The sequence below is a fragment of the Nicrophorus vespilloides genome, unplaced genomic scaffold (assembly GCF_001412225.1).
Source record: "Nicrophorus vespilloides isolate i.1.1-1 unplaced genomic scaffold, Nicve_v1.0, whole genome shotgun sequence".
Classification (NCBI taxonomy): domain Eukaryota; kingdom Metazoa; phylum Arthropoda; class Insecta; order Coleoptera; family Silphidae; genus Nicrophorus; species Nicrophorus vespilloides.
The window spans coordinates 25,850-41,209 of NW_017097187.1; the positions used below are offsets into that span (position 1 = coordinate 25,850).

Below are 15,360 nucleotides of genomic sequence, written 5' to 3' on the forward strand. Positions count from 1 at the left end.
ATTTTACATAAACGACTATGATCTTTTAAAAAATATTTAGTTTTCAGTAATTTTATAATTACAGTTTAAATTAATTCATTTTAATTACAAAAATATGAATTTATATGAATAAAAAAACAAAATTTCTTATTTTACAAAATTTTCTCTTAAATGTAATAGCAAAAAATGACAGTAATGTTTCAATGTTTTGTCCATACAAAAACATTAATTTGTATACAAATTATGTATTGATTTCGTACTCACAACTGACACGTAAATGACATTGACAGAAACAATTGAATTTGTCAACAAACTAAATTTTACATAAACGACTATGATCTTTTAAAAAATATTTTGTTTTCAGTAATTTTATAATTGCTTCATTTTAATTACAAAAATATGAATTTATATGAATAAAAAAAACAAAATTTCTTATTTTACAAAATTTTTTCTTAAATGTAATAGTAAAAAATGACAGTAATGGTAATTGTAACGACTTTGATCAAAGATTTTCCAATAAATCCAATACATTTTATAATATTCTAAAAAAACAGTAATTCCTAATTTCCAGGACTTTGGTAATGCATATCTACTTCATACTTCACTACATGATTAGTAATTAAAACGACTTCAATCGCACTTTGTATCACGGATGCAGAGTGTAATGATGTATTCGGAATCGGGTCGAAACTAGCTGCACGTATGGAGCATCTGGATACTCAATTTTCGGGAGGATACTAATAAACCCAGAAGGGAAATGAAGAACCTCCGTATAAGCGCAGCGTTGTAATGGATAGGTCTATTATCGAAAACTAATAGTGCGGAATAGAATGGAAATGGAACTAAGCTCCTTAAGTCTTTTCATATGCACAAACCGCTAAAACCCTTTTGTTTCCCCAACCTCATAATCCTTTATAAAACATTTTATCATGTTACTAATTTAAAGTGAATTTTTATCTCGAAGCCTTGTTTATTTGCGACGAGGCAATCTATCATTTAATTATCTCCGGGCGTTCGGAAAGAAATTACAGACGGATTTTTTTATTTTTTTGCATCGTTTCATTTTTCCACCCACGGATAATTTGCATTCAGTGGCGAATGCATCAACTCGACTGGTTATTGAGCGCACTTTAATCTACATGCAGGAGGAAAAGAGATGGAAACACTGAATCAACGCTTTTATTTTTAAAGCGAAGAGGAGACATGGAAATTCATGCGAAGGCGCAGAGAAATTGCAGATCATGCATACACAAAAGGAGAAACACACAACAATTGCCTTGATCGATCTGCGTTTTAGTTTTTTTTTTTTTTTGATAAGAGGGTTAAAGACTTATCGATTGCATTTACAGGAATTACTTCGCATCGCCGGAGTAGTCTTAATCTGAACGAAATCTCGCAGACGTATATAATCTTATACAAGAGCAACAACGAATTCAATCGGAGTTTGTTTGCGGTTCGAATCCTGTTATTGTTATTTTATTTTTTTATTCTCAATGTCAATGAACACAATTGATTGGAGGTATTCAACCGTAAAACCAATTAATTGAAATCCTTTACACTGAATCAAAAATTTATTATATTATTTTTTTTGTTCTTTTATATAAAACGAGAATTACATTAATATTTATTTATATCAAAAGCTATACAAAATAATTATATTAAAATTTATTGGAATTGGAATTTCTTTGTAAAAGCCAATATGAAGTACAGGTATCCCTTGACTTTACGAAGTTCCGTTCCAAAAGGTATAGTCTCAAATAGTCTCAGTAAAACGTTAACATAAAATCCTAAGATGAGCATAGTCTTAGTCAATCTTTTAAAGTATCTACATTGTCTTGGAAAGGATCCCAAGAGTACCAATTATTATAATAAACTTGTTTTAAACCAATTGAATTATATTTATATTTAAATTCAGATATAAGAGCCCAAATTAAGAAAAAAATGTTTTATTCAAATCTTTATAAAAGCACTTCTTTAATCATAAAAAAAAACATCTTACCTGTTTTTTATTTCATTATTCAACATTACCTACTGTTAAAAATACATCTAGCTTCAATTCACATTATTTGTTTTAAACAGTTTTAATCGTCGAAAAACAACATTGAATTTGGAAAGTGCTGGAAAAGGGTTAATAGTTAATAAAATGAAAAATTTACATTGCTTAAGTATATCTAATAGAGTTAAATTTACAATTCCTATGAAAATAATAGCAATTATTAAGTAAATAATATGTGTTTTCTTACCACAAATGGAGTTAAGCCACTTTCAAAATTAACAATTAGATTATAAAATTTGAAAGACTTGGACTTGAAATATGGTTGAAATTGGAAAAAACTGCATAAATTTGAAAAAAATAAATTAAAATAAACAAAATACTTACTTATTTGAAAACTGGAAGAAAATAAAATGCAGAAAATGTTAAAAAAAAAACGATCTAAAATGTACTTTGTATATGGAAATGATATATATTTTTATCACATACACGTATATTTTTAAATATGTAAGTCCGGGAGTTCGTAAGTCGAGTGAAACTTGTATTGATTTTGGTGTTATGTTCAGCATGGATTTAGAAGGAAGAACAGAGAGGTGTCCAGTTTCAAGTAGAAACCTGGATGACAAGGATTCGCACGGTCAATGGCTTGCAACTATCCAGAAATTCAGATTATCGCACGTTCCAGGCGGTTTGCACTTCATGCACCCTTGTAACACTCAATCAAACTTAAGAATAATTGTTAAGATTAAACGAACAGCACGTCAAAACACATTATTCAGCAATCTTATAATTACTCAAAACACACACTTTCAAACATTGTTTACAATTTAATTAATTATTAATATAATTATATATTGTAATTTTTTTATTGAGTCTAAATCAATTTTAGTAAAAGTTTTTAACAAATTTTCAAAGAATATAATAAGCCGTTTGTTTTGAAAGTGACTTAAGTCAATTTATATTTAAATTGAGATATAAGAGTTAACCAACCTAAATTAAGAAAAAAAATGTTTTATTCAAATCTTTATTAATAAAAAACATCTTACCTGTTTTTTTTTTCATTTCTCAACATTACCTACTGTTAAAAATACATCTAGCTTCAATTCTCATTATTTGCTTTCAACAGTTTTAATCGTCGAAAGACAACATTGTATTTGAAAAGGGCTAGAAAAGGGCTAGAAAAGGGTTATGAGTTAAGAAAATGAAAAATATACATTGCTTAAGTATATCTAAAAGAGTTAAATTTACAATTTCTATGAAAATAATAGCAATTATTAAGTAAATAATATGCGTTTTCTTACCACAAATGGAGTTAAGCCATTTTCAAAATTAACAATTGGATTATAAAATTTGAAAGACTTGTACTTTTGAAACATGGTTGAAATTGGAAAAAACAATACTCAATTTGTTTAAATCTAATAAAATGTTAATTGTTTTCTCAAATATTTTGTTAATAACATTTGTAAATGAAATTAAAGCAATTATTTGTATGCAAAAATAAAGATTATATACCAAAAGTTAATTGCAGCAAATTATTTAACAATACAGTGAAATCTCGTTTAACAAGAACCTTGCATAACGATCTTTTCGATTGACGAGGAAAATGAATTGTAAGAAATATGACTCGTTTAACGAGCGACGTTTCGCATAACGAGTGACGATGAGAAGAGAAATCGATGTGTATTTGTGAATATGTTTCACTAAACGAGTAAAAATTCGGAAATTGGAATTTCCACTGTATATTTTTATTCTTATTAATATATTGTTTCCCCATTAACTCTGTGAATAATATAATGCAATAAAGTGAAAACTTTATATAATAATTATGAATGTGTTTAATTCAACAGTGTTTTAGTTGAACACCTGCGAAACACCAACTAAATAATTAAATTTAAGATCCGAACTTTTCGACATTGTGAATAATGAAGTGGACTTAAGTCACTTTCTAAATAATATGTTTAATCATTAAACTAAGTGTGAAAATGAATGTTTTCAAAATGATCATATACTTTGAATATAATTAACTGCAAATTACTTGCTCAAATATAACAAATATGCGACTAATAACCCACGAGCTAGTGGGCGCAGGTTCAAATCCTGATCAAGCAAGGCCCTTTGTGAGCCCTATTGGTGCTTGCAGCAATAGGACCATCGTTCATTACAGATGGACAGTCTAACGAATGAGGACAATGTCCATGGACAATGACAGTGTTAAGGATAGCAGCAGATTTGCAATCAAAGGAAATAGTAGAATCAATATACCACTGAAGTTAACCATCATCATAATGGTAACTATTCACCGGGAAATATTATCCATTTAATGTCAACCGCGATCACATTGATGAACAAATTCTAACTTTAATAAAAGCAATATAATTCTAATATAAATAAAAACAGATTGTACAAAGAAATAATGCAAACATTAAAATGTTTCTTCTAAAATGTATTCCGTCTCATATTCGGAATACCAAAGGTTATGTTAATGCGAAGGAATGCGGCCTCGCGGCTAAGCAATTTGCAAAGAGATCCACAAAATGTGGAGTGCAGTAAGTACACCACATGAGAATATCCAAGCAAAAATTCTTTTCTGCGTACATTTCCACATCAAATGCAGATGAATCATCGTTTTCCCATGGAATAAACGTGATAAAATCCGTAACGCAATAACAAGCAAACATAATAATCCCGTATCGCGAATCGCTCTGCAAATAAAACCGATATTATTTCCACCCCTCGAATACATTTTGTACATAATGTAACCGACGTGCAATTTTCAATATTTTATATTTATTTATTGCTCCAGTTTTCGTGCGTATATGTTTGGTGTTATGTTATTTCGTTGTTTTTCATTTTGTTCATGTTTTATTTTTTTTATTTTATTTATTTTTTTCGTATTTTGTTTCGATTCGAAGCGCAAATAAAGCATAATATGAACATAAAAGCAGATCGCTGTTGGATGGAAATCGAAGGGGGTTGTGGGGAGGCCGAAAACAAAATCGAGAGCGAAACAACAGCAAAAGCAAAACAAAAATTATGTAGGACAAAAAAAAATGCATTTATTTATAATGTAAATAAAACGTACGGTAGACAGAGAGAGAGAGAAAATATGGAATAAGGGTATTTACAAAACGATATTATGTGTAGAGCCGCGAAATATGATCAACAGAAACAGTAATAATATTTAATAATAATGATCGTTCGCAATTATTGTGCTTTTTTTAATTAACGTATATTTTTTTTTTGTAAAATGGAAATAAATAACAACGTTGTGTATAATTATGGAAATGCGGTTTGTTGAAATGCATACAAACAACAGATTTTTGTTATTGTCTGCGATGATGATGACAACGTCGACTACGACGACGACGGCCGTGGTTGATCAATATTTGCGTGTTTACGGTCTGCACCTTTCTGCGGTTAATGGGATGTATGCTTAAGACTAATTAAGGATATAACGTACAAAAAAAATATGTAAATTAGGCGCCCACTTTGCTGATAACTCCGGACCAGAAGGTGCTGTAACTCTTCAGCACGGTACCCCTAGGAAAAAAAAAAGAAATATATATGAAAAATTAAAATAAATTATATAACTTTTTTTTATGAAAATACGCAATATGCTTTTGTGACAGTTCAATGACATTGACAGTTCTGTCACAGTGACAGTTCGATGACATTGACAACTAAATGACATTGACAAGTTTTGAAATTTTGATGTCATATTATGAATACTATTTTTAATTAATATGCTTTTAATATAGCCGAGGAAGAAAATAACTTGTAAAAGTACGCAAGTAATTGGATTGCTGTAAAAAGTTACTTGAAAAATTTCAAAGTATGTGATTTAAAGTAAATGATGTAACTAAATACTGTTGAAGAAACTGCAAGTAGAAGTAACATTAATCGTTCGAAAGTTATTCAATACTTTTGCTGATTTTCCAACTTCAAAAGGGTTTGATTCTGATTCATGTGCGCAATCAGCTTTCGGCTTTATGTGGGATCCGGAAGGGATCAAAAAGGAATCGCATTTATTCGCCGAACTTACGTGAAGTAGACGTGACCACCGTGAGCCGTCTGCGGCGCCTGCCAGACGAGAACGGCCTGCTGCTTGTCTTTGGGATCTGCGTGAGTGATGGCACTGCACTCCGGATGTATCTTCGTGTTGGGCACTTCCAACCAGCTTCCGATCCATTCGTTCGTGGATGCATCCCTAGCCTGAATGAGGAATCCTTTGAACGTATCGTGTCCATGGATGGTGACTGGAAATTCCAACGGAGATGCGGAACAAATCATTAGTTACACAGGGCACTCGCATAATTTACACGCAAAATTCAATTCCCCCAACAAGGGGACAACAATCCCCCTCTAAAACAACCCCCCAGCATTGTACACGACCGACAAATTTATAATACCGCATAATCTGATTCGCCCGAAAATATTTTGCGCTATTTACCCCCATAAATATGAATACAAATATCGTAATAGAATTTTGCGCTATGCGAAAACAACGCGATTCTGCGAGTTCGAAAAACCGACCAATTTTTTTAAACCAGTAAAAATTTTACACATTGGATTACAGCAGCGGTATTTTTTCTGTAATATTGAAATGAATACAATTGAAATATTCATCAACACATGAAACATACAGAAAACTATTTTGTTAAGCTTATTTTAATTTAATTGTGCTGTTATGTAAAAGTTTGAAGATTAGCAAAACCAGACATTAGTACTTAGTTTCTTGTGTTGTAAAGTTCGGAATATGAAGTTAATTAAAACTGGATTTTATATTTTCTGCTGTTTCAGAGTTTCAACGATTTCAATTTAGATCCGCCGGCGATTCCCGGTTTTTGCCGGCCCCGAAGGGAAGAAGGATCAGGGAACGTGTCAAACGTGTTGCACAATCCTCAAACGTCGGAGCACTAATTAAACTCTGCCGCCTCCTTTTAATTAACCTCCAGGCGCGATTTTAAGAAACTTCTTCATCTACACTGAATCTTCTCTACGGAAGAAAGAAAAGCGAGAAAAAGAAAAAAAAGAGTGAAGCGGTATCGCCTTTTTTGGGGTCATTGTTTACGCAATTGGCACGGATTTTGTAAGAGCGCAGAATGAGGAGGAGGAGGAAAGGCGAGTATGCAAAGGCATTGGACCATGATGAGAGAGTGGAATCGATCATACGCGGAAAACGATTCGGTTTTGGGGGGTGGTTCGGCACCGGAGATAAGCCAAGGAGGAGGGTAACAATTTCCTTGCGAATTTCCTGTATACACTCAGGATGCGGGGTTGATAGAGAAAATAAGCGAATGAATAAATAAGTAAAGGACACGGACGAAGGTCTGATGGTTAAATCACCCTTGATCCGAGCTTTCTCTCTCTCTCTCCAAGCGGGTGGTTTATTTACCTGTGATCTGTGCTCCAGGACCGTAAGTGTCGCTGGATGCAATGACTTGATAAGGGTTCGTTCCTGCAGATTGCGGCGAGAAACGTCCGTGGTTCGGTTCGTTCGCGTGGTTCGGACGGACGCAGGCATCGACTGGTGCCCCGTCGGGGAAGGCCTCTATCAAACCGACTACACCGAGGATCACGAATACCAGAGCTCTGCCCATCTTGACCAGGATAACTCTTCTCGACAACTGATACCGAATCGGAGCCGCAGCAAAACGCGAAAACTCCACCAACAAAAACCACTTTCACCGCAGCTCTGATGATATAACAATATCCCATATAGTGGAGTAGTATAACAACATATGATTGACTGGTTATTACCAATTGATGTAAGCCGAGCACACACACGCACACATGCCAGATTTCTACTTTTTATTTCGTTTTACTCTTTTTTTTATCATTCTTGATTCAGTTTTCTACCTTTCTTTTCTAACTTCCAGTTTAGAATGGGATTGGCTTTGATGTATGGTAACGGCGCTTATCTTGATCATTAAGCAATGCGCCTCGGATTAGTGTCGCAATGGCTTAATTGCATATATTCAGCAACAATAGAAATTGGACTAAAACGAGCAGAATCGAATGCAGAAAAGAAATCACACTTTGTCTCTATCATATTCCATATTAATTACAAATCTCCTACAAATTTCGCAATTTATTACCAAATTTCACAATACATTACATATATAATTTCCAAACACATTAATTTCAACTGATTGAAATAATTACAATCAAATATTAAAATATAAAACCAAATTTTACAATAAATTTTATAGTTTTTTTTACCAGTTTTCGTTATAAAATTATTGTTATTTTTATCAAAATTTAATATTCTTTTATAATTATACATACTTGAAATATATAATATTATTTTAACACGTCTTTATACATCATTCCTTAATTGCAATAACAATTCCAAATTAAATATTTTTCAATATAAAATTTCAATAATTTTCATAAATACGATTCCTCGCAATGGCTTAATTGCATATATTCAGCAACAATAGAAATTGGACTAAAACGAGCAGAATCGAATGCAGAAAAGAAATCACACTTTGTCTCTATCATATTCCATATTAATTACAAATCTCCTACAAATTTCGCAATTTATTACCAAATTTCACAATACATTACATATATAATTTCCAAACACATTAATTCCAACTGATTGAAATAATTACAATCAATTATTAAAATATAAAACCAAATTTTACAATAAATTTTATATTATTTTTTACCAGTTTTCCTTATAAAATTATTGTTATTTTTATCAAAATTTAATATTCTTTTATAATTATACATACTTGAAATATATAATATTATTTTAACACGTCTTTATACATCATTCCTTAATTGCAATAACAATTACAAATTAAATATTTTTCAATATAAAATTTCAATAATTTTCATAAATACGATTCCTCGCAATGGCTTAATTGCATATATTCAGCAACAATAGAAATTGGAGTAAAACGAGCAGAATCGAATGCAGAAAAGAAATCACACTTTGTCTCTATCATATTCCATATTAATTACAAATCTCCTACAAATTTCGCAATTTATTACCAAATTTCACAATACATTACATATATAATTTCCAAACACATTAATTTCAACTGATTGAAATAATTACAATCAAATATTAAAATATAAAACCAAATTTTACAATAAATTTTATAGTTTTTTTTACCAGTTTTCGTTATAAAATTATTGTTATTTTTATCAAAATTTAATATTCTTTTATAATTATACATTCTTGAAATATATAATATTATTTTAACACGTCTTTATACATCATTCCTTAATTGCAATAACAATTCCAAATTAAATATTTTTCAATATAAAATTTCAATAATTTTCATAAATACGATTCCTCGCAATGGCTTAATTGCATATATTCAGCAACAATAGAAATTGGAGTAAAACGAGCAGAATCGAATGCAGAAAAGAAATCACACTTTGTCTCTATCATATTCCATATTAATTACAAATCTCCTACAAATTTCGCAATTTATTACCAAATTTCACAATACATTACATATATAATTTCCAAACACATTAATTTCAACTGATTGAAATAATTACAATCAAATATTAAAAGATAAAACCAAATTTTTACAATAAATTTTTTTTACCAGTTTTCGTTATAAAATTATTGTTATTTTTATCAAAATTTAATATTCTTTTATAATTAAACATTCTTGAAACATATAATATTATTTTAACACGTCTTTATACATCATTCCTCATATTTAGATTAATTGCAATAAAAATTACAAATTAAATATTTTTCAATATAAAATTTCAATAATTTTCATAAATACGATTCCTTCAAATACTCAAATATTAAACATATTGTTTATAAACCACTCCTTATAGTTTTACTAATATCGTTTTGCTCTCTACTCTGACCTTTACCTATTACTCTTTGTGATTACAATTACAACATAATAATTCACTGTTAAATTCAAATTCATAACAACTATTAAGCATCAAAAACACAAATTATTTCGATTTTATAGTATTTCTACAAATCAATATGTAAATTCAGGTAAAAATTGATAATAAATCATATTTGAATCCTTAAAAATTACAACTTGTTATTATAAAAAACTAAAAACAAAATTTGCCACAGTTACAAAACGTATCATATTTGAAGTTATTTTTTTTATTTATTATTCGAGAAACAAACGGTATTATGAGAATTCGTTGCTTGAATTGAAATAACTAAATTACATTTTATAAAAAAATAATAAATAATACGTTGAACTCTTAAACGTATTTAAAAAAAAAAACTGTAAAAATGTAAAACTGAGAAAATATTCTCTAAAAAAATGAAATTACTGTTCGTTTTGCCCTAAATCAAATAATTATACACTAGATTTTAAATACAGTTAAAATCATAGTACATTAAAAATTGGCAAAGTATAATTTTCGTTTAAAATACAGCTAATAATTATTAGACAAAAAAAATCAAGTCAAGTCCTATATAACTATCGATCCACTTCCATATCATTATAAGTTTATTGCAAATTTCTGTTGGATGAAGCAATCTATTGCCAAATTTCAGAGTCGTTTATTAAATAGGAAGCATTATACACGATTCTCGAGTCGCTAATTTTCTAGATTGCGTTAAAACAGAAAATTCTAATTTTATTACGTAACCTACCCAAAAGGTTGAATAATGGACTCATTTATACTCTCTTATTTACCTCCAAGTGCATAATAACTTTGGGACATTACCAATTCTTTCATTTTAAGCCTCTTAGCCCGTTTTTAATGAGCCGCTGCAGTTCTTTATATATTATGCATATATATTTTTACGGCTTCAAACTTTTCACTTTTCGTCGTTATATAACATCCTATTATGACATTTAACACATTAATAATACTTTTATCGTTGCATCTTCCTTACATAATTCGACTTATGTTGAATTTTGTAACTCAATTCCAATTAATATCGATTTTAACGCAAATTAAAACACATTTTTCAATATTGTTTAATGTTAACATTTTGCTTTTATTCATTATCCTTGATACTTTTGCTTGTATTTCACTCTTGCTCTTCGTTTAAACCTCGACCTTTATTTATGCCCATCCTAGTTATAATTCCTTGCATTGTTACGTTTATTATTTAATCAATTTTAACTTGAAATCGTACAGTGAATGCCGTTTCTTTACGTAATAATGTGATGCAATTATTCCATAATGTAATGCAAATCCATTTACACTCCTATTGTTCTCTACAATAATATAAAAAAAAAATGTATATGTAAGGTAAATACTGCGTAATTTAAATTGATAATAAATTTAAATTCAATTGAATATTGCAACCGATTGAAGATAGAGGACAGCACTTGACGGACTTTCACCAATCTTATAAAAATATTGAATAATCTGAATGTAATCAATTAAATTTAATAATATTACATAATCATAATGTATATTATCAATTTGAACTATAGGATTCTAAAGTTTGTTTTAAGTAGTCCTTTTGATATTCGTTTGACCTACTTTGGATTTGTCATATTTGTCAGATGGTGTTTATACGAGAAACATACATATTATTATTTTCTCTATTTTAATTTCCATTGCTCAATCTGTTTTGTTCATTAAAAACTAAATAAGAAACTGCGTTTTATAACGTAATATTAAGAAACAGATATTCTAAGTCACAACAAGTAAGTTATCATGTAAGTTTGATGTGATTAATATTCAAATTATATCGAATAGGTCATGGATATGAACAGCTTAACTCAGAGGACGATGGGTGATGGAATGGACTGTTCTCTGATCAATTTCTCCGAAATAATCAGCAAAAACTTGAGCCAAGTCAAATTAGGAGCTGTGCACCATTCAACAAAACCAATCACGCCGCAGGGTCCTATAATCAGAACAATTCCCAAATACATACCAAAGGAATGTAAAAAGCCTAGTTATTTAGTGAAGAAACCAAAGGAAGCAAAGTTTGTCCCTTATGAACCATTCAAAGCGGCAGTGGATCCAATTATACCAAAGAAAAGGGTACTTAAGGTGAACAGCCCACCGATCAGTAAAAACAATGTGGATATACAGGATTTGGTGCATCAGATGTCTGAAATGAGATCTGTGGAATTGGGAAAAGAGAAGAAAGAGGCTCTGATGAATAATGAGTCTATTATTACGATGAAACAGTGGGAGGATGATAGGTTAGCTTACGAGACGGATATCAAGAACCTCAGAGAAACCAATGCACATTTAGAAAATCAACTTAAATTCCAAGCTCAAGTAAATTTGCTCAACGAGTTTTTATATGAATTTTTTTTAAATATTCTGTTTTTAGGTAAATAGTGAATTGAAGACATTGTTGGTTGCAGCAGTAGGCGAAGATTTGGAGAGTAGAGTGCAACATTTAACTGAGGATAAACTTCAATTGGCTAGGGCTTTGTTGAATTCAGCGAATCACTTGACCTCGCACCAGGAGCAAACTGAATGGCTTTCTGGGCAATGCGAAGTTTGGAGGAGCAAGTTTTTAGCGTCAAGGTTTGAACTTGGTTATTAAAGATATTGGATTATTAATTTTCTTTTAAATTCCAGTTTGATGGTCGAGGAATTGGCTAGGTGGAAATCGGCTTTCAGTTACAGAATCAACGATCTTCAAGAAAACTTGAAACTCTTAATTAACGAACGAACGAAAGTCAGGAATTCTGCGTTGAAGACGTACAAAGTCTTAACGAGAATAGACGAAACTTTACCGGAGCGAACTTTAAGCTGTTTGAAGAGTACAAACATAATTGACTTGGCTGTAAACAACTGTAAATTGGCTGAACATATTGGAGGACATTTCGTTAAGGAGGACAAGGAATTGGATGAGAATATTTTGAAGTTACCCACCAATACGCCTGGAGAGAATGCCGCAGCCAGGATCTTGAAGAATCAAGTTTCTTTGACGTACAAACCAGACGCAGTGTGTAATGCCTTGATGGGCGCTGCGATGTCTTTGAGTGGAGGCCAAATGTACCTGCAACATCCTACCATGCATGCCACCTGTTGCAAACACTGCACAGGCGAAATCCACGATATATGAATCATTCATGGAGCAATCTTATCATAGTTAAGCAATACCCAGTTATACCTGTAATGTAATTTATAAATTATTAAGCGTCTGTTAACTGTAACGAATAGAATATTGATAACATGTCAGGGATTTTAAGAAGCAATTAAAGATTATATATTTTACTAAGAAAAATTATACTGTTGTCTTTAATTTACATGTTTGAGTAACCGAGATATAGGTTACTATTACTTAACAGATTTTTCAAGTTTATCTGAAAATTAAAAAAAAAAATTTCAAAAACAATAATTAATTGCTCATTTCTTAAAACTTATTAACAAGATTAAAGGCCAAATTTTTCATAATAAAACATATTTTTTCAATGAATTAAATAATATTGTTTCATTTGAAACAGGAATAAAATAACAATAAATCTAAAAATGAAAGTGCTAATAATCTATTTTCGAACAGAATTTTTGTCAATAAAAACTAGTATCCATTAGTTAAATAAAGTAACAAAAATAAAATTCCAAAGATTGAATGACTATAAAAGCCAGAAAGGAAATGAAATAGAACCATTATTGAATAGAAAGATGCATCAACTCTCGTTAATTGCAATTCTAACAGTAGCTGCGTCTGCATTCGCTTACGATTTTCGTAAGTACTGGAAAAGTGATATACTATTAATAGAAAACGAACAATTCCAGCAAACTATGTAACGCCATGTTCAAGACATGATCCACATCTGAACGACTGCATAAAAAAGAATTTCGAGCAAGCCCGGCCGCACTTAGAGGAAGGAATTCCGAAATTGTTCGTGCCTTCTATGAACAAATTCGAAATCACGAAGGTCGAAATGGTCAGCGACCTTTTAAATGTATTGGGCACAAATGTGGCTCTTTATGGATTACATAACGTTGCCTTAAAAGATGTGCAAGTTGATTTGATCGAAAAAACATTCAAATTTGATTTTATATTAATTAATTTCGAAGCACGAGGTGACGTGGATTTGGAGGGTAAGCTGTTAAACTCTATTATAACAACAAATGGAAGAACTTACGGGAATGGAAGTATGTACATTATACATTATTATATAAGAAGTATTTTAAAGTTTCTTTTTTTTACAGCCGATTTTCATGTTTCGCTAAAATTCGATGCGGAGGAATACGAGAAGAAGAACAAAGTGTATTTAAAAACGAAGAACGTTCAAGTGACAACGAAGAATAACGGCAGATTCTTCTTCGATTTTGGAAATCTCAAAGAAAACAACGAGGGTGCAAGTCGGGCCCTAAATGGATTCATCAACGAAAATCAGGATTCGTTTGTAGACACCCTTAGTCCCATTCTTGAAAACGTATTTGAAGGAATCATCGCGGAAATATTCGTGAGAATGTTTTCTAAAATACCGTACGACGAATTGTTTCCGAATAATTAAAAGTGTTTAGAATTTTGATCTATTTCTTGACAATAAAGATATTGCAAAGAATGTCCGGTATTTACTATGCTTCAGCTCCCAAAGCCCATCTCTTAATTCGATCCTGCTTTCATTGGCATATTGATAATAAATAAAGCATTGATCTGTCTGATCAACTTATTTTTCATGCTCAAGAAAAACATTTATTTTTGAAACGAGTTTCCAATGATAATTAAAGTCATTCTTATAAGTATATTTTTATATGCCAGACATTCTTTGTTTGGTATAAAAGCAGGACAATTTTATTGAAACCTGCATAATTTCAAGACAAGATGAAAACTTCATTCGTTACTCTCTTACTCGTCGGTCTAACAGCCGCAGCTCAGCTCCGTAAGTTAAATAGTTTAATAATTTAGTATTATTGTTATTCTTACAATTAATATATATTATTTTAGCTCCAATCATTAAGCGCTGCAATCCGAACATAGGCTTAAGCGCATGCATCAAAAGCAACCTTCAGGCTGCAAAACCTTTGATTCCGCATGGGCTTCCCGGCTGGTCCGTACCCAGTCTGGACCCTTTCTTCATCTCTAGTCAAAGCACCGAAATCCCAGGATTTAAATTAAGCGTGACAAACACTATTATCACTGGATTCAAAGATTTCGACGTTTTAAATGTTCAAGCGGATTCCGAAAATGAAGAGTATAAACTTGAAATTATTGTTCCATTGGCTAAAGCACTCGGAGATTCGGAATTTGTTGGAACATTGTTTGGCGCTCATTTCGATAGCGTTGGAACTTTGAAAGCTAATGCAAGTGAGTTGAGATAATTCCTTCTAGAAATACTACTACTAGTATTTGTTTCTATCCGTTTTAGCAAATTTACACTTTTACTTTTTCTTGAAACTGGAGCTATACGAAAATGGAGGTAAGCTGTATTTGAGGAAAGTGCAGCAAAAGATTAAAGCTGAGTTGGACGGAATTCTGAATTTGGAGCAAGAGGTTT

The 15,360-nt window shown here is 31.1% G+C and overlaps 3 protein-coding genes across 3 annotated transcripts; 2 read left to right on the top strand and 1 right to left on the bottom strand.

Annotated features, from left to right (window-relative positions):
- Positions 1–5,174: 5,174 nt before the first annotated feature.
- On the bottom strand, positions 5,175–7,750 carry LOC108559347 (putative defense protein 3). The gene is made up of 3 exons (XM_017916593.1): positions 7,368–7,750; positions 6,015–6,228; positions 5,175–5,512 (listed from the first exon to the last, which is right to left on the bottom strand). The coding sequence occupies exons 1-3, from the start codon at positions 7,570–7,572 to the stop codon at positions 5,449–5,451; spliced, it is 483 nt and encodes a 160-aa protein (XP_017772082.1). The 5' UTR covers positions 7,573–7,750; the 3' UTR covers positions 5,175–5,448.
- A 3,735-nt stretch (positions 7,751–11,485) lies between these two features.
- Positions 11,486–13,066, top strand: LOC108559339 (golgin-45). Its single transcript, XM_017916584.1, has 4 exons — positions 11,486–11,589; positions 11,642–12,175; positions 12,231–12,430; positions 12,485–13,066. The coding sequence occupies exons 2-4, from the start codon at positions 11,645–11,647 to the stop codon at positions 12,972–12,974; spliced, it is 1,221 nt and encodes a 406-aa protein (XP_017772073.1). The 5' UTR covers positions 11,486–11,589; positions 11,642–11,644; the 3' UTR covers positions 12,975–13,066.
- Positions 13,067–13,469: 403 nt separating this feature from the next.
- Positions 13,470–14,376, top strand: LOC108559320 (protein takeout-like). The gene is made up of 3 exons (XM_017916562.1): positions 13,470–13,598; positions 13,649–14,011; positions 14,069–14,376. Exons 1-3 carry the CDS (start codon positions 13,535–13,537, stop codon positions 14,374–14,376), a joined length of 735 nt encoding a protein of 244 aa, XP_017772051.1. The 5' UTR covers positions 13,470–13,534.
- The last annotated feature ends 984 nt before the right edge of the window (positions 14,377–15,360 follow it).

What these genes read in the sequence shown, in the direction of transcription:
- LOC108559347 (XM_017916593.1), bottom strand. Translation starts at nt 7,572, where the DNA reads ATGGGCAGAGCTCTGGTATTCGTGATCCTCGGTGTAGTCGGTTTGATA. An exon ending in TCCTGGAGCACAGATCACAG is followed by an intron (nt 6,229 to 7,367) that starts GTAAATAAACCA and finishes TGGAATTTCCAG; the next exon opens with TCACCATCCATGGACACGAT. An exon ending in GGTGGTCACGTCTACTTCAC is followed by an intron (nt 5,513 to 6,014) that starts GTAAGTTCGGCG and finishes TTTTTTTCCTAG; the next exon opens with GGGTACCGTGCTGAAGAGTT.
- LOC108559339 (XM_017916584.1), top strand. Translation starts at nt 11,645, where the DNA reads ATGGATATGAACAGCTTAACTCAGAGGACGATGGGTGATGGAATGGAC. An exon ending in AACTTAAATTCCAAGCTCAA is followed by an intron (nt 12,176 to 12,230) that starts GTAAATTTGCTC and finishes TTCTGTTTTTAG; the next exon opens with GTAAATAGTGAATTGAAGAC. An exon ending in AGCAAGTTTTTAGCGTCAAG is followed by an intron (nt 12,431 to 12,484) that starts GTTTGAACTTGG and finishes TTTAAATTCCAG; the next exon opens with TTTGATGGTCGAGGAATTGG.
- LOC108559320 (XM_017916562.1), top strand. Translation starts at nt 13,535, where the DNA reads ATGCATCAACTCTCGTTAATTGCAATTCTAACAGTAGCTGCGTCTGCA. An exon ending in TGCATTCGCTTACGATTTTC is followed by an intron (nt 13,599 to 13,648) that starts GTAAGTACTGGA and finishes GAACAATTCCAG; the next exon opens with CAAACTATGTAACGCCATGT. An exon ending in AAGAACTTACGGGAATGGAA is followed by an intron (nt 14,012 to 14,068) that starts GTATGTACATTA and finishes TTTTTTTTACAG; the next exon opens with CCGATTTTCATGTTTCGCTA.